This window comes from Anas platyrhynchos, chromosome 16 (genome assembly GCF_047663525.1).
Source record: "Anas platyrhynchos isolate ZD024472 breed Pekin duck chromosome 16, IASCAAS_PekinDuck_T2T, whole genome shotgun sequence".
NCBI lineage: Eukaryota > Metazoa > Chordata > Aves > Anseriformes > Anatidae > Anas > Anas platyrhynchos.
The window spans coordinates 131,367-152,519 of record NC_092602.1 but is presented as its reverse complement, the minus strand read 5'-3'; the positions used below and the strand labels follow the sequence as shown (position 1 = coordinate 152,519).

Here is a 21,153-nt window from a genome sequence, read left to right as displayed (position 1 = left end):
CATGCTGGCTGTCGTGGATCACCTCTTTATCTCGTGCATGCCTTAACATGTCTTCCAGGAGGATCTGCTCCGTGATCTTCCCAGGCACAGAGGTGAGGTATTTCAGAAGAAAGGTAGTTGTCTTGAAATGTGCATTCTGAGTAGACTTTTTTGTTATCGCTGTTGTTTTAGCTGAACCAGGGCTTAGAAGACCCTCTGAAGAGACCAGTGGTATATGTGAAGGGTGCTGATGCTGTCAAGCTAATGAACATAGTTAACAAGCAGAAAGTTGCACGAGCAAGGATTCAGCATCGCCCACCACGGGTGAGTCTTTAAGAAACTTTATCTAGGTATTACACTGCTGCACACTGAGTGTGACATTGTTTTGATGCTCCCTATGAGCAATAATAGATGAGAAATTCTGTTGACCTAAATAAACTGAGCAACTGCACTGTGAATAAGTAGCTACACTGGATGTAAGCGTAGTTTCCACAGTGTGACACCTGATATCTTTCATATAGATTTTTCTACATTTATAAACAGCTAAAAAATTATATAATAGAGACTTTCCTTTTCCTTAAATAAAGTAGTTATTAAACACACCATTCAGATTCATCAGGTAGGTATGTTAACTAATATTTTCTGTGTGTTGTTTTAAGCATGGGTTAATTAGCTGATATCTGATATTTGTAATTTTAATATAAAATTGTTTTTCCAGATACTTTTTTGAACACTACTGCATGTAGTTTACAGAAGAACAAAGCTAGAGGTCAACAATGACCCAGTTACCATTTTGCTTTTGTTTTATTGTTATGGGCTATTTCCATTAAGAAATGTGAGAAGTATACAATCACTGAAGATTCATATATTGATTTTTACTTGCTTAGATATACGAGGAAAGCAATAATCCATAAAAACTTGTACTAGTGTGATTCAGTTAAAAAAAAATACATGTTTTTATTTTTTTGTGGAATCAGTTCAGAGGCACTGTGAATCTGACATCTCATGATTGGCATTCTGTGTATTTCATTCAATTGCAGTAACATAGATACTCCAGGTTTTGTCTCATAAAATCCTAGTTAATGATCAGAGTGCAATGAATTTTGACATCGTCGCTGTGTACATGTATAAAGTATTTTTGTTCTGATTTTTAAGCAACCCACCGAGTACTTTGATATGGGAATTTTCCTGGCCTTCTTTGTGGTTGTATCTCTTGTTTGCCTCATTCTTCTTGTCAAGATCAAACTGAAACAGCGACGTAGTCAGGTAAGAGCAGCAATGGTATATTTATCAAATGCTGAAATTTGCCTTCTTTTACTTTGTCGTAGAATTTACTTGCTGCCTTTGGGGGTGCAGGACACTAACTTAGAATAGCCATCTTTGTGGAAGGGGTTTAGTCATAGATGTAGACCTCTGAAAAGATTTGGAAATGTCTTTAAATGATAGCTACATTGACCTGTGATGTCTCTTCATTTAAACGCAGAAATTAAATGAGTATAGAAGCAGTCCATTTAGCCTTTAGGAAGGAAGAACATTTCTGTTTTTTCAGAGGCTAATTTATCAGTATCACTAGTGTGCTTCAAACAGAAGTCCAAGCTCAAATGGTGTATTGTGAGGAGAATATCAGGAATGAATGAGAAGAAATCACAACTCTTTTCAATAGAATAATATCTTTTGATTCTTCATCGGAGAAGGTTGCAAGGTAAAAAGTTTGTATAGGAGTAACTCTAGATGAGATGTTTTGAGTTTGTCCTGTTAAACATGAAAGGGAAAGCAAATGGAAGCTAATGGAAATTTGTAGTTTTAAACAGTCCAGTACGTGGATATATATGTAAAAGGAATGCGAAGCCCAACAGATGTTTAGAAATACTGCCTTGGACATGCTGAGTAGGAGTTCAAAGATGTTATGAGCCAACAGCACATAGTATGAGTCTCAGAAAGAGAGATGATAAATTATATAGTGAAAAGTAATCTACCCCCTTCCTAACTGTCCTACTGATCAAGTTGCTGGGGGAATGATGCAGTTCATTCAGTAGCATTTAATTTTAATCCCTGTCTGAAGTACTGTTTCTGGTAATATGGTCATAGTGGCATAATGTGGCATTACAGTCAATATTTACAGTTCTAAAAAGCACCTGACCACATCCAGTATGATGCCTTGTATAGTTGTTGCCTATCAATTGAACAGTTGCAGCATATCCCAATTATGAGCACTTTCACCCTATTTCAATCCAAAGCAGCTCATCACCTACTGCAGGTGGCATACATTCTTTTCAGGAGGCTTCTGATCTAAATTCTAATTAGGATACTCTCTTCATTTTTTAAGGTGTAACTTAGTTTCGGCCTGATGGGATTTGATAAGATACGTTAATTTGATATGGCAGTGTTTCTCTGCTACCACACTACAGTTTCATGTGCAGCTGCACTGCCTTTTTTTTTTTTTTCTTCTTCTTCTGTTCTAGAATTCCATGAACAGGCTTGCAGTGCAAGCACTGGAAAAAATGGAGACCAGGAAGTTTAAGTCCAAAAGTAAGGGACACCGGGAAGATAGCTGTGGTGCACTGGATACACTAAGTAGCAGCTCCACCTCTGACTGTGCCATCTGCTTGGAGAAGTACATTGATGGGGAGGTAAAGGATAGATGGTTTCTTTAGTGTAAACTGATAAAGTAACTGATTTACTTTAGCACTGTGATATATGGCTGGTTGTTAGATGTATTGTATATTGAGGTTGTGCCATGTGCCAGATGAATTACATTGAGTAGCCAACTCAGCCTCAAATGCATTCCGCAGCTGCCAATGAAAAACCTAAAGGACTTTTGAGCTGGTGGAAGGGGATCGGGAGTAGGATGTGGCCCTCACAATCCATGAGGAAATGGTTGGTGAACTGTTACAGCGCTTAGATATACGCAAGTCGATGGGGCCGGATGGGATCCACCCTAGGGTGCTGAGAGAACTGGCAGAAGAGCTGGCCAAGCCGCTTTCCATCATTTATCAGCAGTCCTGGCTATCAGGGGAGGTCCCAGTCAACTGGGGGCTAGCAAATGTGATGCCCACCTACAAGAGGGGCTGGAAGGTTGACCTGGGAAACTGTAAGCCTATTAGTTTGACCTCAGTGCCAGGGAAGCTCATGGAGCAGATTATCTTGAGAGTCATCACACGGCACTTGCAGGGCAAGCAGGCAATCAGGCCCAGTCAGCATGGGTTTATGAAAGGCAGGTCCTGCTTGACAAACCTGATCTCCTTCTGTGACAAAGTGACGTGCTTGGTGGGTGAGGAAAAAGCTGTGGATGTGGTCTACCTGGACTTCAGTAAGGCTTTTGACACTGTTTCCCACAGCATTCTCCTCAAGAAACTGGCTGCTCTTGGCTTGGACTGGTGTACGCTTTGTTGGGTTACAAACTGGCTGGATAGCCGGGCCCAAAGAGTCATGGTGAATGGAGTCAAATCCAGTTGGAGGCCGGTCACTAGTGGCGTTCCCCAGGGCTCAGTACTGGGGCCAATTCTCTTTAATATCTTTATCGATGATCTGCATGAGGGGATTGAGTGCACCCTCAGTAAATTTGCAGATGACACCAAGTTAGGTGCATGTGTTGATCTGCTTGAGGGTAGAAAGGCTCTGCAGGAGGATCTGGAAAGGCTGGACCGATTGGCTGAGGCCAATGTATGAAGTTCAACAAGGCCAAGTGCCGGGTCCTGCACCTGGGGCGCAACAAACCCAAGCAGAGCTACAGGCTGGGAGATGAGTGGTTGGAGAGCTGCCTCGCAGAGAAGGACCCGGGAGTATTGGTTGATAGTCGGCTGAATATGAGCCAGCAGTGTGCTCAGGTGGCCAAGAAGGCCAACAGCATCCAGGCTTGTATAAGAAGCAGTGGGGCCAGCAGGGCTAAGGAAGCGATTGTCCCCCTGTACTCGGCTCTGGTGAGGCCGCACCTCGAGTACTGTGTTCAGTTTTGGGCCCCTCACTACAAGAAGGACATGGAGGTGCTCGAGCGAGTCCAGAGAAGGGCAACGAAGCTGGTGAGGAGTCTGGAAAACAAGTCCTACAAGGAGCAGTTGAGGGAGTTGGGATTGTTCAGTCTGGAAAAGAGGAGGCTTGGGGACGACCTTATTGCTCTCTATAGGTACCTTAAAGGAGGCTGTAGCGAGGTGGGGGTTGGTCTATTCTCCCACGTGCCTGGTGACAGGATGGGGGGGAATGGGCTAAAGTTGCTTCGGGGAGGTTTAGGTTGGGTATTAGGAAGAACTTCTTTACTGAAAGGGTTGTGAGGCATTGGAATGGGCAGCCCAGGGAAGTGGTGGAGTCACCATCCCTGGAGGTCTTTAAAAGATGTTTAGATGTAGAGCTTAGTGATACGGTTTAGTGAAGGACTTGTTAGTGTTAGGTCAGAGGTTGGACTCAGTGATCTTGATGAACCTAGACGATTCTGTGAGTTGAGGGATCTCATTTTTCAAGTCGATACTTCCATCAAGCTGCTTTTTTTTGAGGAAAACAGGTAAAGAAGTCAGGGTAGCCTCAGCATTTAATTCTCTGGGTATTCTTAACAAATTGTGTGCTATCTAAGGTGATGGTACATGTTGGACATAAGGGATACGTTTTGTGTTTTGCTTTTCAAGCTTTGATGGTACCTTGTCTTTAAAGTGTCGAATACACAGCACTACTGAGAAACCAGAGGCGAAGCAGGGTTCCTGCCAAGGTTTAGGAACTGGTTTTCAGCTCCTAGTTAGCATCTCTGCATTGATGTCAGTGCTTGCCTTCTCTGACACGGTTCTATACAGAGGAAGTAATGAAAGGATGAAATAGAAGGTAGGTGCCTTAGAATAGAAGCAGACAATAAGTTTTAAACTTCCATTTAAAAATGAGTTGGGGACATCTTAGTCTGAAATGATTCATAAAAGATCCATACTCTTTAAAGGTGCAATATTTGAGTGCTTCAAGCTACAATTTAATGTCGCTTGTAGAAATTTAATGTAGTTAGCTGATCGGAAATTAGTCATAGTAGCTAAGATGGTGGCAGAGAAGAACTTCAGAAAGGCTCTTCAGAACTGACTGTACAGTAGATTCAGGCATGAACTTCAATGTAAGTGATGCACATGGGGAAGGGAAGAGCAAAGGGTAGCTTTGCATGTATATGGTGCTTAGTTTTGAGGTGAGCATCACCATTCTGGAGCAAGATCTTGAGAATGTTCTTGAGAGCTTTGTGAAAGCAACTCAGTACTTTGTGGCAGTCAAAAAGGCAAATCAGATATAAGGAATGAGAAGGGAAAGTCTGGAGAATTGAACAGAAAACAGTTATGTCAGTGTGTAAGTTCAGTCATGCGCGCACATTGAATACTGTGCATTTTTGATTCACTCATTTCACAAAAGGTACGTTGGAAATGAAGGTGTTTCAGAAATGGGTAGTCAAAGTGATCAAAGATTTGTAATGATTTCTGCTTCGAGACTAGGATGTAGTCTGGGATGTCTAGGAATTCCGAATCTGTTCAGTAGCTAGGTTGAAAAAAGTAGGAATAATCTGCAAGGTTTCACTCATTTGGCACCCGTATTTTTCATGTCCCTTTATCTGTTGCTGTAGGAGCTGCGTGTTATTCCCTGCACTCACCGATTTCACAAGAAATGTGTGGATCCGTGGTTATTGCAGCATCATACCTGTCCTCACTGCCGCCATAACATCATAGGTAAGTGTTGCTGCTGAGGTGCAGATTCTCAGCTGTGTCACCCACTATGGACTTCAAAGCTTATAAGATGAAATAGTGCTTATATGTAAATCTCCATACAGCCCATAGTTTTTATTGTAATGCAACTCTAGAAATACAGGTAGGGCTAAATTCTTTAAAAAATGACTACATACCCTGAAATAACAGGCCGCATTTCTGTCTTTTCCTTGTGGGTACTATGTCCAGCAGAGGGCAGCATGTGACTTATGAACATAACTAGGATAGATAAGTTTAGTAGAATTATTTAATAATAATTTAATATGTTTTCTTTTCTTATGTTAATACAGATTTACGTAATGTAATGTTGTGGTGGTTTTACCTTGCTGGGCAGATGAACTCCACCACAACTGCTCTCTCATTCCCCCTCTTCTGAGGAAGAGGGGGAGAAGAAAGTTTGCTGGAAAGGAGAAAGGAAAAAAAAAAAAAGGAAACTTAAAGGAAAAAGGAAGAGGGGAAAAGCAAGCGAAGTCTGTGAAGTAGCACAGAGAGAAAAAATATTTTGTACTTCCCATCAACAAGCAATGTTTGGCCACACCCCTGGAAGCAGGGCCTCAATACACATAGCATTATTTTGTGAGGACAGACATCTTCATAACGAAAGCTCCACCTTCCCCTTTCCTAGCTTTTATTGCTGAGTGTGACATCATATGGTATGGAATATCCCTTTGGCTGGTTTAGGTCAGCTGCCCTAGTGATGTCCCATCCCCACTTCTTGCCCACCCCCAGCTTACTGGCTTGGGGTGGGGGTTGGAGGAAATCTTGATGATGTGCCAGCAATTGCTCAGCAATAGACAAAACAGTGGTGTGATATCAATGCTGCTTTAGCTACAAGTACAGAGCATAGCACTATATGGGCCACTGCAGGGAAAGTTAATTACATCCCAGCTAGACCCAGTACAGATGTGTAAGGTGAAAACAAAAGCAATGACTGCCAGCCATGCTCTTAACCTGCAAGATCAGGACTGCTGTTTATGCAAAAAACTTCCCATATACAGGAACAGTATCTGCAATCACTTTACTTTTTTTTCATTATCATGCAAATACAGTTGAGTTTTTCAACAGCTTTCAGACAGATGCTCTTGACTTATTTTGAGAGTTACCGTATTTTTTCTTTTCCGCAAAGTATTGGTACTTTTTTTCTTTTTAAACTTTGTTGTATGCATAATGTAACTAAATTCAGAACAATATCTTTTGTTACATAAAGTCTTTTCCCTTTATTCCCTTGTACTCCTACTTCTCCACTCTTACTTCTGACATTCAGAACAGAAGAAGGGAAACACAGGTCCAGTCTGTCTGGAATCCATCAACTCAGCACGCAGCCGGCAGCAGAGGGTGATTCTACCTGTCCATTACCCAGGCCGAGTGCACAGAGCAAACCAGATAACAGCATATCCCACACGGACAAGCATGGACCCTCATGGAAACCCTATCACGGTACTTACAGTTGAGAGACATGGTGAACAGAGCCTCTACCAAGCCCAGTCTGCAGCCTATATCCGAAGTTATCAGCCTATTCATTTGGACCATGCTTTAAACACACATCACTGTAGCCTGGAACATAGGGCTTATTCTCCAGCTCACAACTTCCGAAGACCCAAGTTTGGAGGGCGCAACTTTTCCAAAGCAGCATGCTTTTCCCAATATGAGACCATGTATCAGCACTACTACTTCCAAGGCCTTAGTTACCCTGAGCAAGATGGACAGCCTCCAGCTGGCATTTCCTCGAAGGGTCCTTCCCGTGCCTTTCAGCCTGGTAGCAGCATGCTTTTCCCTCCTGTGGTACATGTAGTGCCCTCATCTCGCTTGGAGAGTGGCAGTACCTCCAGCTTTAGCTGCTATCATGGTCATCGTTCAGTGTGCAGTGGATATTTGGCTGACTGCCCTGGGAGTGACAGCAGCAGCAGCAGTTCTGGTCAGTGCCACTGTTCCTCTAGTGATTCCATGGTTGACTGCACGGAGGTCAGCAACCAAGGTGTTTATGGGAGCTGTTCCACCTTCCGCAGCTCTCTGAGCAGTGACTATGACCCATACATTTACCGCAGTAAGAGCCCTTGCCGAGTGGGTGAGGTTGGTGGTGCAAACAGGGGTGCAATTGTTCTCTTGGAGGGCCCCCATCAGGATGAGCTTCCAGCTCATGCTCACAGTCTGGTGGGTGTTGACTGCCGGCCTGTGCCAGCTTCTTCCTCAGGGGACCAACTGTCTAATTGCAGCATGGATATGAACTATAGTAGTAATTCCTCACTAGAGCACAGGGATCTAAATGGCACTACCTCAGAGGGAGGACCTGAGGCTGCTCCTGGTGCTGCTTTGGATGTTAAAATGAACTGGAAGAATCCAGAGATAGTAGGGCCACTTATGGAGCAAGCATGTGCATGCTGCCTTGAACTCCAGCACTCTGCCCTGGAGCCTAGAAATGGGACAGCTGATTGTAGTGCACTCTTCCTGAGCTCTCCACTATGGGGGGCATGTGGCCCAGGGATAGAACCACAGTCAGGGAATACTCAAGGCTTGTACAGTATTAACTCAGACCACTTGCATAGGACAGATGGGGTGAAATACGAAGGGTTGCCCTGTTGCTTCTATGAAGAGAAGCAGGTAGCCTGTAGTAGCAACAGTGGCAGTGGAGGTGGTGGCTGCTATACAGAAGACTATGCAGTGAATGTGCAGTACACGCTTCCTGATGACACCTTGCCAAGCTGCTATAAGGGTATATGTGATCTGGGTCAGCGCATTCCCATCATTCCTGAAGACAGAGACTGTGAGCTGATCCTACCTACAGAGTGCCAAGGGACCCACACAGGTAGCTGTAGTTCCTGGGATGGGACACCTGAACTAGATACTTACCTGCACTGCCAAGGTATAGGAGAGGTACAAGATGAGAGGGAGGTGTGCTACGAGGCAACATCTTTCCTTCAGCAGAACTGCTCTCAGGAAGAGGAAGCCAGAATGCTCTTTTCTAGTCCCATTCCGAACTCCCAGAAGCTGACAGTGACCACAAAGACCACAGGTAATCCGTGTGCTTTTTTTGATTACCTTTCTGTTCTAGCATATGATATGCAAGATCACTGCCAGTTTCCCAGGTATATGCAGACATAAAGGTTACTGACATCTTTTGCTGAAGAGAGTGGGTTATGAACTAATTCTTCACCCAAGAGTGTTACTCTCTTGTTACCTGTACTCATTTGGCCGGTGCTAGAGGGATAGATTATAGTTTACCACCTAACTCTTTAAGAGCTTGCATACACATACTTGTGGGGAAGGGAGGAGAGCGTGAAAAGTGATTGCTAGTATCAGGTCCCTATTAGAGCTCTCACAGCAAGGAACACTGTGCCACTCTTGACAGCTTTGGCAGGTTTGAATGGAAACTGCCAGAGTTTCAGGGCTCCTGTTCCAGTGACTGACTGTCCCTGTGGTGAAAAGATTTTCCTTAGATCCAGTCTGAACATTTTATGTCTCAGCTAAAGCCTGTTACCTCTTGTCCACTGTGCATCACTGTGAAGACTCTGTCTCTCTCTCCATGATATTCACCACATAGGTGTTGCAAAGCTGTTAGGGGGTTCCCCCAACACCTTCTTTTCTGGAGACAGAATGACAACAACCCCACTCCTTCAGCCTCTTGTTATAGGGCAAGTTCTTTAGCCCTCTGAGCATCTTGTCTGTCTGAACTTGATTCAGCCAGTGTCATGTTCTGGGGGCCCCAAAATGGGATGCAATATTCTAGATGCAATTTTCCTTAGTTTTAACTAGTAACTATTTCTTTATCCTTTAGGTGCTGGATCTCATCCCATGGAGAGAAGCCGGATCAATGATTAGACCTGTCCAGATGACAACAGGTGGAGAAGTGGAGCTTATGAAAGACTCCAAATTCTCATGGACTCCAGTTTTTTTAAGCTTTGACAAACACACAAAAGTGGTAATGTGGAGAAGTCCCTCCCCCACTTTCCTCAGTTTCTCTTCCTCTGTGTCCACGTCACCTTGATCTCCTTTCTCCGTCTTGCCTGAAGCCTTCAGGCCTCCATTGGTGTGCAAAGCCCATGTGGGACATGGTATGGAGCATTCTGAGCTCTAGTGCCATTTCTATATTAATGACAAAGTGTTATTTATATTTTCTTTTAAAAAGTGACTATGTCAGCTCTTGCTGAGAGGTAACATGGTCTGTTAAATAAGCCAGGCTATGTGTAGATGCTGTTACCTCCTACTTAAAGGAGTCAGCTTTTGATAAGCTCAGGGCTACACACCTGCCTTAGAAACCAGATAGCACCTTGAAATAAAGTAGTCCAGAGGGATACAGCTGCTGAATGGATGTTCAGATACCAACTAATTTAGTAGCAAATCCTAGTAGCCAACAAGTTATACAAGTGATTTTGAGGGAGGTGAAGGATTGGACTGTTTCCTTCTTCCTCTCCCCAACCCCCCTTTCATGCTGCTCTGATGATTTGGCTAGGAAGGGTTTCCTGCCATTGTGATTAGTTTTAACAGATTGGGGGTAGGGAAACAGGTAGCTCAGAATATTCTCATTCCCACTTCCTGCTAAAACATAGACCTCATTGTATCTTCTGACTGGTGAAGAATGTTGTGGGCCCTTCCCTCAAACAGATGGTAGAAGAAAGTGCTTAGAAAGGGTGAAACCTTTGTAGATGATGAATCTTGCCTTCCATAGGAAGTTTTTTGGGCACTTGTTGCCCCTCTCCAATGCTGGCATATGCAGGAAAACAGAGTTTGCAGAGGGGCTTATAGCTTGCCTGGCTCATTTTGGGAATAGGTCTGATGCCTTGTTTCCTTATAGCCTGCAAGCATGCCTAAGGGAAGCAGTGCTTGTCACCTGTTGTGCACGTGGGAAAATGAGAACTTGTTTTAGTCATTGTTTCCTTCTTTGCTGTGGTTGATGTAGCTTCCATAGATTGATTTGTTTTAAAGGTTTCTTGGGCCCAGTTAGTTGTGTTTCATTTTTGTCTTGTGTACAGAGTGTTCTCTGTACTCCATTAGCCTGGGCGCATCCTTTTGTTCTTGTACTAGTGGGGACGTTTGTTATCATGAGATAATGTACGTCATCACTTCTGATAGCAATTGTTTCCTGTGGAAACAGCGGCTTCTGAGTAAGAGGCTACCATAGCATGGTTTAAATTGCCTGTCATGCTGCATGTGCCTGAGGACACAGTGTCTGGTGTATTCTCAGCAGGAATTCTCCTAAAGGGAAACTGCTTAGTTAATGCCCACATTGCCAGTCTTCCAAAAAAAAAAAAAAATTGATTAAAGTTCAGTACACATGGGAGATATTTAAAAGACATGAAAAAAAGTTCATGTTACATTTTCAAACAAAATGTCCTTGACAGCACTGGGCTAATTGTGAAAACCATAAAAGTTAACTTGTTTTCTTTATAATCCCAAATATTTTAAAAGAAGCAAATAACCAACAAACAACAAATAAGTTTGTTTACTTTTACTTTTTGTACTAAATAAATTAGGAAAAAAACAACTCTGTTTGAAAGGAGTTCACATTAGATCTCTCTAAATGAACAACCAAATCCAGATATTCAGAGAATTGATACAAGACAATATCTGGGTATAAAATTGAAATAATAATTAAAATAAACACATTTTCTATGTGTGAAGTTTATAGAAAACTTATTCATTCTCTGAATGACTGTACTAAGTGGTACGTGTTGGGAGAATAAACTCTAAATTTTTTTTTTAAAGTCTTACCTTTCTCCTTCCTCCACTCAAAAGAAAAGCATTTTACAAGTTATGGTGTACTGCCTGGGTTATTTTGCTTGGTGTTTTGTGCGGCATTATCTAAGGCCACCTACAATGCATTGTACTCTGTAACTGCACAGCATGTTGTGGTAAAATGTGGTTATAAAAAAAGGTATTTGAATGTTCTGGCTCATGGTGTTCCTGGATGTACTGGTCTCATTCACATGTTGTGGAAATCTTTGCCAGTACAACAGTCTCTGCAGGCCTTACCATACAGATGTACCCTACACTTGGTTTCCGTGTTTGGTTTTATATTCAACATTTAGTTAATTCCCTGCTACCTGTATGTGTCTATACAATCTATAGGCCAGCTGGCCATGATAGATGTTTTTTATAACAAAATGCCTTTCTACTACTTACATGAAAAGTTGTCATTGTGTTTGGCTCATGAGGCACTATTTAAAATGTTTTAAAAGTTATCTTATAGCACTTAAAATTGTTTTGTATAAAATTTGCTGTAAAGATTTGTAATATGGTTAAAGGGCTCTTTCTCCTTCATTACCATTTTTAAAATGTTTTAAAAGCTAGAAAACATCATGTATATATTCTGTATATGTATAGCAGCACATTTCATTTATGGAAATATGTTCTCAGAATATTTATTTACTAATATATTTATCTTAAGCCATGTTTTATGTTGAGAGTGTGTGACATTATTGTAATAATCATTGAAAATCACTAACATGAGGCCCTGTAAATACATGATAATTGCACAAAAAGATTTTACAGTACTTGCCGACCAAAAATGATTTAAGAAAAGTTGTAGTTAGCTGCAGTTTTGTAAGAAAGTGTACAAATGTCTGTATTAAAAAAAAAAAAATCAAAAACACACAAAAATACAGTTTTATTGCATACATGTGTGGAAGTTGTCCTTCTTGTTTGTGGTGAAAGGACACAGCTGTGCTTCTCAAAGTACAGTCCTATGTGGACTGTTTTCAGCAGCAGGGTTTCTTTGTTTGTTTGTTTTGGGGTCTTGTTTTGTTTTTAATAATAGGTAAACACATATATGCATACACGTACAGATCCTAACAAAAATGATCACAAAAAATTTGTAAGTGGGATTTTTTGGAAGCAACACGCAATGTTCTGTCTCAGGGCCATTAAATTTCCAGGTAAGTGCCACACTTAAATATCCAGCAGATCTATTTATCTGTATGGTTTTATGCTTATTATGAGGTTATTACTTGACAATTTGATCTCCTTCCTGGTACTGTCCCCAGGTAGTCTCACCCATTATCAGTGTTGCATGAGGCTTCCTGTCACTTTAAGGTCTCTGCTCACACGTGGTTGATCTTGCTGTTGAGGAGGGGGAAGCTAGACATTTTCATTGCAGGAAAACAGACTACACAGGAAGGAAGGGGAAGAAAGTATAGGACACAGAAGGAAAGGAGAATGTTTGGGAAGTTAGCACACCAGAGTATGCTGTGGAAAAGATGGGGTTAAGAGCTCTGACATGGGAAGGAAACAGTAGGAAACACAATGAAGTTCAGACTGCAAGGTGGTAGTTTTAACTAAAAAGGTATCACTTAGGACTCTGTATTGTATGGAGGCTCTTTGAGGGGGTCATAAAAGCCACTGAAGCCTTGAATCACAATAGAGTGTCACCTTTTGGAAGGCTTCCTCATTTATGTTTGGAGCCTGCATGTTCCTTATAGCAAAGGAACTTATTTCTGGTTTAATTTCAGGTAAAAATAATCTTTTGTCCTGAACTAGAACTGTTTTAGGACCTGAGCCAGCATGATGCAGATGGATGCAAGTAGATAAATGATGTTGAATAGTCAAGCTAGATCCAAGCCCATACCCTGGATCATGAAATCACAGGCTTCTCTGAAATTGAAATCAGTCATTTTGTCGGCAGAGGGCATAATTTGACCAAAGACATTAGAAGAGAGTGGCTTTCAGGTATGTAACAGCTAGAGGACAGCAATCTCCATGTGCGTACATGTATATGTGATGTATGTATATATGCTACTGTTGAAATCATTTGCCTCTATATGTTATTTATTTCCGATACTGTAATACACGCACACAAAAATCCCTTCCAATCTCCTTCTTCAGTTTCTTCCATCTCACAAAGATGTTCACCTGGTAATTCCCTGGACTATTCCCCACCTTTCATCTAAGTCTGTTCAAGTGCACTGTAATTCATTCACCTCAGAATTCACCCAAGAAGAGAGCATTCACTCCAACCATCTGTATTATATGGGAAAACACCATGTCTGATGTGCTGTGAATCCTTCTATCATGAGGATCAATTAGCATCCTTATTTTAGGTACTATGGGAAAGCCTGGTCTGTGTGAGATGATGGGCAGAATAATGGAACAGCAACAGGCAAGGGGGAACTAAGCAGCACTGGCAAGTCATGTTCACTTCTCAAAGTAAATGCATCTTTTTTGCTTAACTTGAATGTGGCACTTTTTTTTTTTTTTTGGGGGGGGGGGTAGTCTGTCTCTTCTTAGTTGTGACTTTTTCTTAATGACTAAATAGTTGCTATAAAAATATATTTGAAAGGGGAAGTTATTTTCATTGCTGTGGTGTTTCTGTAATATTATCTCATGTTTGCTTTAGCAATATGGGGTACATCTGTCATCCTAAGACAGGTGGTTATATTTTGCACAGTAGTGCATTCACAACACAGTGCTCAGCATTTATTGGTGTTCTCTATGCCTACAAGCTCTTTATGATCCTTGTGTTAAGAGTATCTTTTAAATATATCTGTGTTCATACAACTGGAGCCAGCCTGCCCTAAGTCTTTGTTCAGGGAGACAACAGTATACCTGAAATCAGATATCTTATGTGGACCTTATCTAGATATAGAGGTTCTGTGCTTCCACAACTTACTTAGTAAAAAAGTGTTTCTTTCAAAGTAAAGAATGCATTTCCCTCTTGGGGAATGAAACTGCTGTTTAAAAAAAAAAAAAAAAAAAAGCAACAGTTCCCAGAATAAACAGATTTAGGAGGCATCTGAACCCTAATGCCAAGAAAGGAGAGCAGAACAATATCCTCTATATAAGAAGAGGCCAATGCCTGTATGACAGTAGTGTTTCGAAACAAAAGTAAGAGTTTGAGTCCTGACATGAAAAGGTGAAGCTAGAGATGATTTTGGTACCTGACACTGGTATTTAGACATTTACATAAATGAAGCTGAAGCTTCGTGTGAGCAAATGTAGCATTATTTTGGTCAGAAGGACAAATTACTGAAAGAATAAAGTAATTTTGCAAGAAAATGAAAGCAGCATTACCTTTAGCTAGCAACATGATGATGTTACAATTTGTAGAGAAAACCCTGAAATAATTATTTTAATAAATTCTAACAGTTTGAAAACATATCATCTGAAAACTTCAATATGCTGTTACATCAGAAATAGCTTTTCAAAGCAATAAAATATTTTCCTTATATAATCATCCTCTTCATTTTCAGCTTACAAATCCCCACAGCAAACAAGCCACTGGTAAACTACAGTGCTTCTGCCTCTGCTACGCAACTCTCTTCTACACTATAGTAATGCTAATAACTCATGCAGAAATTCACTGTGTTTAATTTTTTATAATTGTTAATTACAGCCATTTGCTGAACACAAGATGACCACACATAGGCACAACACATATTTCAGTGGTGAGTAATTTCAAGTTTGATCTGTTTTCTTGACAGTCTTATTTGGTTCATGTGATATCCTTTGGATTTACAGTAAATTGTCTTGAGACTGAGATTCAGAATGCCTAATTTTATCCCAAAGCACAAGTGCTCAATAAAGATGTGAAACAATGAGTTGCATTAAATGTATGTGTTGTGGGGATATTGCTATAGAAAAACAACACAATCTGAAGGCAATTATATTTTTCACTCTCAAGATCTCAAGGTAGTAGAACGATAACTTTGTTCAAAAATGTCTAGAATAATTTTCAGGTGAAACTATCACTGAATTGTATTTCTTTAGAGGATTGTGAAACACTTATTTGCAGGCTATTACGTAATAGTTGAGCAAGACTTTGTCAGGAGTTATGTTTTTGTAGTAGACCTTTCCATTAGGCAAAGTAGTGCACTAGAAAATATTTGGCAGTCTTTTCCACTGCCTGAGAAAGGTTATTAAGCAGACGATTGAACTGGAATAGTCCTGCTCATTTAGTGGCAGGCCAATTGCCTGCTGATGTGTTCACCTATACTCATACAGAAAGTAGATTCATTTTCCAGGGCTATCAGTAAAAAATCTCATATTTATAGTATTGCCAGGGGAGCTTGGAATACAGAGACCATAATTCTGCAATACTGTTGGGTTGTCTGGATGAGCAGTGTTTTTAAAACTCCTCAAAACTGTACTGGCTATAGAAAAACTGTCAAAAACATGTCTTAAATAAGATGATGTTGTTAATGCTTGATTGAAAAAGCAGATGAAGGTGTTGGATGTTAAAATGGTCCTGAAAATACATGCAGATGGATTTTCAGAATCTGATGAATGGCCAAATACACTTACAATCTAAGCATGAGATTCAAAGGAAGACAGAGCATCTTAAGCAATTGTTTCATCAGCACCTATTCTGCAACAAAATTGAGAGTCTGCGTTACTCTGTTCTCAGTGCTTTTCAGTCACACATATCAATAAATTATCTTCAAATTTTACTGTGGTTACAATGTATAGAATATTTATTTTTTCTCAGAATGTAATCTAACATATTTTCTTCCTATGAAATGTTAGCAAGATACAAGCATAATATGCTGTATTAAATAATACATTTCCTATACATATATAAATATATATATTACTATGATAACAGATCACACGTTTTTAAATTACAGTCTCTATTTTCCCTCCAACATAACAATATTAAGACAAAAGTACATATAAAATCATTTAGTCAACAAACAAACCTATTTTTTAAGTAGATTTTGAATTAGGAAGGCCACCTTTCCAGCTGGTTACCATCCAAAGTCCACATATTCTGTAGGCTACTGTAACTGACATGCTGCATAAAGTTAAGAGGCAATGTCACAAAACGCTACAGTGGCAGTGCCATCCATAAGTACTCACTGCCCTTGCTTCTGGTGCAGTCCTCTCTTTTTCCTATGGCTTATTCTCCACATAGCTAAGATAGCTCACATTTCTGTGTAACCACCCAATAGATAAGAGAATTTCTCGCTGCTAAAAGTAACAGCTGGGAGACAAGAAAGGATCTGGGGTGCCGGTCAACAACAAGCTCGACATGAATCATCAGTGTGCCCTGGCAGCCAAGAGGGCAAACTGCACTTTGGGGTGCATTAAACACAGCATAGCCAGCCAATTCTGGTGATTCTCCCACTATGTTTAGCCTTGGTGCAACCTCAGCTTGAATATTGTGTACAGTTCAGGTCTCCACAGTAGAAACAAGATGTTAAGGTCCTTGAAAGCATCCAGAGGAGGGCATCAAAGCTGGTAAAAGGGCTGGAGGGCATGCTCTATGAGGAGAGGCCGAAGATGCCTGGTTGTCTAGTCTGGAGAAAAGAAGGCTGAGAGATCACCTCGTTATGCTACAAATTCCTGAGCAGGGGAATGGAGAGGGAGGTGTCAGTCTTTGCTTCCTGGTGACCGATGACAGGACATGAGGGAATAGCACAGAGCTGTGCCACAGGAGGCTGAGACTGGACATTAGGAAAAAATTATTTACCGTGAGGGTGCTGGTCCAACACTGGAACAGGCTTCCTGGTGAGGTGGTTGATGCCCCATGCCTGTCAGTGTTCAAGAAGCATTTAGACAATGCCCTCAATAATGTTTTCATTTTTGGTTGGCCTTGAAGTGGTCAGGAAGTTGGACCAGATCATCTCTGAAGGTCCCTTCCGAATGAACTACTCTAGTCTAACTAAGTGAAGAAACAATGATGGTAACTTTTAACCTGATCAGTTTATTGCACTACTACATAGCCAGGCATACCAGCACAACAAAGTGTGGAAGGGGGCAGGGGCTGGAATGTGTGTATGTGAGAAGCAACTCCTCATGATGGCATTATTGTCAAAACAGTTGCCTTTGAAGTTGTGGCCAATAATACTTTTGCAGCCCGTCCATCCTATTGAGAGAACTACTAGGTAGGAGTTTGGAAGGCCATTCAGATCAAATTCCAGAGAAATTCCCATTCTGCAGCTATTTTCAATTTGTTGAAGTGCTATAAACACAAACATGACATTTAGAGTTATGTGCATCATCCAGCTGTCAGTGCTCATCTGCTAATGTCATAGGGGCATGTATCGCTGTGTGCTGAAGCATGTGGGATTACAACAGTTGCGTGTCAGTCTTTTCTTCCTCTACCAAAGCCTTATAGCAAACATCATAAAGTGCTGTATTAATGTATATGGTATATGTTGGCCATATACCACCATACTGCTGAAGTGTTTGTGCTAGGATTACAAGTGACTATATCAAGTTTTGAAACAAAAATACCCTTCAGAGATCTGCCTGTTCTTTATGGTTTCAGGCACAGATAGTAAGAAGTGCTACAAGGATCCTCTTGGTGCATTTCTATCTGTTACTGTTTCCTAGTAGTAGAGGTATCCAGAACTGGGCAATCTGAAAGACTTTGGGGAATATAATTTTCTTGACACTTTTGTCAGTGCATTTTCCAATGTACTGTGCAATACCATAAGCTTAGTCATTGTTGACATGGCCCGTTGATCTGCTGTAAGTGCTATTTCTCTGGCTCTTATGTATGGAAATAAGATAAACATTCCCTAAGAAAGGCATGTGAAATATTTAGTTATTTAAAAGGTAGCTGAGGAAGTGATCTCGGTTTCTAGATTCTCTAAATTTTGCACTAGTATCACCATCTTTTTCTTGTTGTTTGTAAAGGGATTTCTCCAATTTAATAGTGAAATTAAAATCCTTTCTGAAAAAGAGATGTAAAAATGTTCTGCCTTTTTTTCCTTTTACAGTGGGTAGAAAACAGTCATGGGAGTCTCCTTATGTTTTTTCAGGTTATCAGCATTAGTTAACTGCTGTATGAATTTTCCTTTGACTGTATATGTTTAACTGCTCAAGAACATTTGATAAAACAAGAAAAAAAAGCTTCCTCAAAATGTGCTCGTAACTTAACTCTTAAGGATCTAGTTTATTCCGTGACTCCTTCGTAGCTGTCCATTAATGAGTCAGAATAACCATCTAGAGGAGGTAAATTAATTTGCTTCACTACAAATCTTTGAAAGACTCTTTCACTGCACAGCATGATGCAAACACAGACTGTTAAAAAGGCAATTTTAAATTTTTCATTGGGTCTGAATCAGACAATATTGTTTAGTCCAACCTGATGACACATAAGAGAGAACTGGCATATTTTACAACACTTCCAATCTTGATTTTTGGCCATACTTAATTATTTTTTCCTGTAACCTTTCCAGCAGTTCATGCAAAATGTGCTAGATGTTTCCATAATATTCTGATTCTGATATAAACAATTCCATAACTGCTGGCTTAGTAAAGTCCTTTTTCTATTAAGCATTTATTGTGCAATTGTGGAAGTCATCTATGGTACATAAATGGAGTTGGAATTAATTTAGTTCAGGTAAAAGACTAGATGTAGAATGGCAAGTAAGGCACAATATTTCACTGTTCTATCTAAAAGATGCCCAAATTTTTGAAGGAAAACTATAGTCTCCATGAAGAGAAGGGCTTTAGAGTTTAAAAACAGAATGACAAATACTATAATGAATGCAAACTGTGTCAATTTTCTTACTTTTCTTCATTATCTTTTGCAGATGCATTGAGCAGTTGTTCTCAGATCACAGGTCTGGTGTATAGAGTATTGGTATGCTTAAACTTATATTTATTCCTTTTCTAAGGAATAAATTCCAGTTCTAACTGGAATTACATGTACTGTACTTTAATGTCACTAACATAGTTTAAGGAAATGCTCACTAATGTAAACTTTTCTAGTCTACCTATCTGAGCTGTATTGTCTGTTTTTCCTAAGTATCTTGCTGAGCTGGACTTGAAGCTGAAAGTCTCACTGTTGATCCCCAGTGGTGGGATGAGAAGTCTGAGCAATTTAGGTAGACAGATATTCTACAAAAGAGAAAAAATAGTTAATGCTGTCTGTTACAACCAAATAGAAATTATTTCACAGATTGGATCCCCACTGATATTTTAGTTCTTCTATAATTAGTCTTAAAAATGCAATGCCATTTTAATTTTGCAGGCAGGGAAACACTTTCTTAGCAGTTAGTTATCAAGGCAACTGTTGTGCATGTTTTCCAATGCACAGCCTGGCATAGGTGTTGACAGCAGAATACAACTCTGTAAATATTTACGGCTGCTGGTATTAATACCTGTAACCTTGGAGTGAGAATTGGTGTTAGCCTCACTATCTAAAAATTTAGTTGATTTATAATTTCCTTGAACAATCCTTTCAGAAGTCCTAAGCTCACATCCAAAGTTAATGCAGGACTTCAGAATGGCATATGATAGTCTTTGAAAGGAACACTTTATGTGCAAAATTGTCATAATCATTGGTGAATCTGACTGCTCACACATACATACTTGTTTATAAGTGTCATGCACACCTTGACCCAGTGAGAATTAGTCCAATGACACATTTGCAGCTGACGCTCCATTGAGAGTGTGCCTCCTGAATTTGATTTGATTTTTGTTTGTATATCTCTGCTTGTAGGAACAGAAAAATCTAGAAATAGAGCATTGGCAACCAGGCTGATAATTCCTCAGTCTTTTACTCCCAATTTACTGTATAGTGCCATTTAGAGATGTTTACATTAAAGCCAAATAAGCTCTGGCTTCTGTGGCAACTGAACAGGGTATCAATATCCACCTCTGTCTTCAGCCTTGAGAATAAAGAGACTAAAATGGCCTGATTAATATAGTGACACAGGAAGACAAAAAGTCCTCAAGCTGCAGATAATCATTCAATTACTTTTGGCAGGGTTGTGAGATATTTTGAACTTTACAGGTTTTCACTTGTATTTTAAGTGCACTGGTTTAAAGGCAGCAGCTTACAGTACTACAGGTTTGATGAGCACCAAATATTTCGAAATTATTGCATCAATTAAATCTGTCATCACTAATATACAAAAGAAAACAGCAGATCAAGCAAAGTCTTTCAAAGGCCTTTGGAAATGGACTTTTTGGAAGACAAGTATGAGTTTGGATTTTTTGAAAAAAAAAAGGATTATTCCTAAATCACCTGGATTTTAAGAAGATTGGTTCCTGTAAAATAAAAGACAATTCAGTTTCCCACTAGTGGATTGCAATCATCTTGTTGAGTTCGAAGCTTCTTCTTGAAGATGGATATTGATGTGGATGGCTGGTAAAATATACTCCAGATCTCACCAGCAGCAGTAACCTCATTGGAATCTTCCATTTCATTTGCAGATGGTATTTGATGGGATCTAAGAAACATGAGTTAGTTCACAATAAGTATTAAGGTGCACAGGAAGCTACTATTATTAGTATGTTTGCATTACTGCTGCGCTGATAATGCTAACGAGTTCCTCTATATCTGTGACCATATGTTTTTTTCTACCTGGTACACAGTTACATAGGTTTTTGAAGGATTTGTTGTTTGCTTTTTTGACCAAATGACAAACAAGGCATACTGTTGCTATAATAGTTGCTACCCTAATGAAAGCAATTAAATTAATGTCTGTACATATTCTGTTACTAATTACTATTAATTCATGTCCTTGTATATTTAAGTTAGATTGTAGTGTGTAAATACAACACAACATTTATG

The 21,153-nt window shown here is 40.1% G+C and overlaps 2 protein-coding genes across 13 annotated transcripts in view; one reads left to right on the top strand and one right to left on the bottom strand.

Moving 5' to 3' along the window:
* The window catches only part of ZNRF3 (zinc and ring finger 3), a 95,145-nt gene extending 82,839 nt beyond the window's left edge, over positions 1 to 12,306 (top strand). For all 5 annotated transcript variants that reach the window (XM_038187660.2, XM_038187661.2, XM_072024456.1 and 2 more), the window contains 6 exons: positions 172 to 303; positions 1,135 to 1,245; positions 2,442 to 2,609; positions 5,555 to 5,657; positions 6,958 to 8,703; positions 9,466 to 12,306. In XM_038187660.2, coding sequence (XP_038043588.2) covers positions 172 to 303; positions 1,135 to 1,245; positions 2,442 to 2,609; positions 5,555 to 5,657; positions 6,958 to 8,703; positions 9,466 to 9,509 — 2,304 coding nt within the window. In that variant the 3' untranslated portion in view covers positions 9,510 to 12,306. The remainder of the gene's footprint in view (positions 1 to 171; positions 304 to 1,134; positions 1,246 to 2,441; positions 2,610 to 5,554; positions 5,658 to 6,957; positions 8,704 to 9,465) is intronic.
* A 3,758-nt stretch (positions 12,307 to 16,064) lies between these two features.
* Positions 16,065 to 21,153, bottom strand: part of KREMEN1 (kringle containing transmembrane protein 1) — a 32,189-nt gene continuing 27,100 nt past the window's right edge. For 6 of the 8 annotated variants that reach the window (XM_038187664.2, XM_038187666.2, XM_038187667.2 and 3 more), the window contains one exon: positions 16,065 to 20,809. In XM_038187664.2, the coding sequence (XP_038043592.1) occupies positions 20,647 to 20,809 (163 nt within the window). In that variant the 3' untranslated portion in view covers positions 16,065 to 20,646. The remainder of the gene's footprint in view (positions 20,810 to 21,153) is intronic. The other 2 variants (XR_005269741.2, XM_038187665.2) reach the window with 2 other exon arrangements.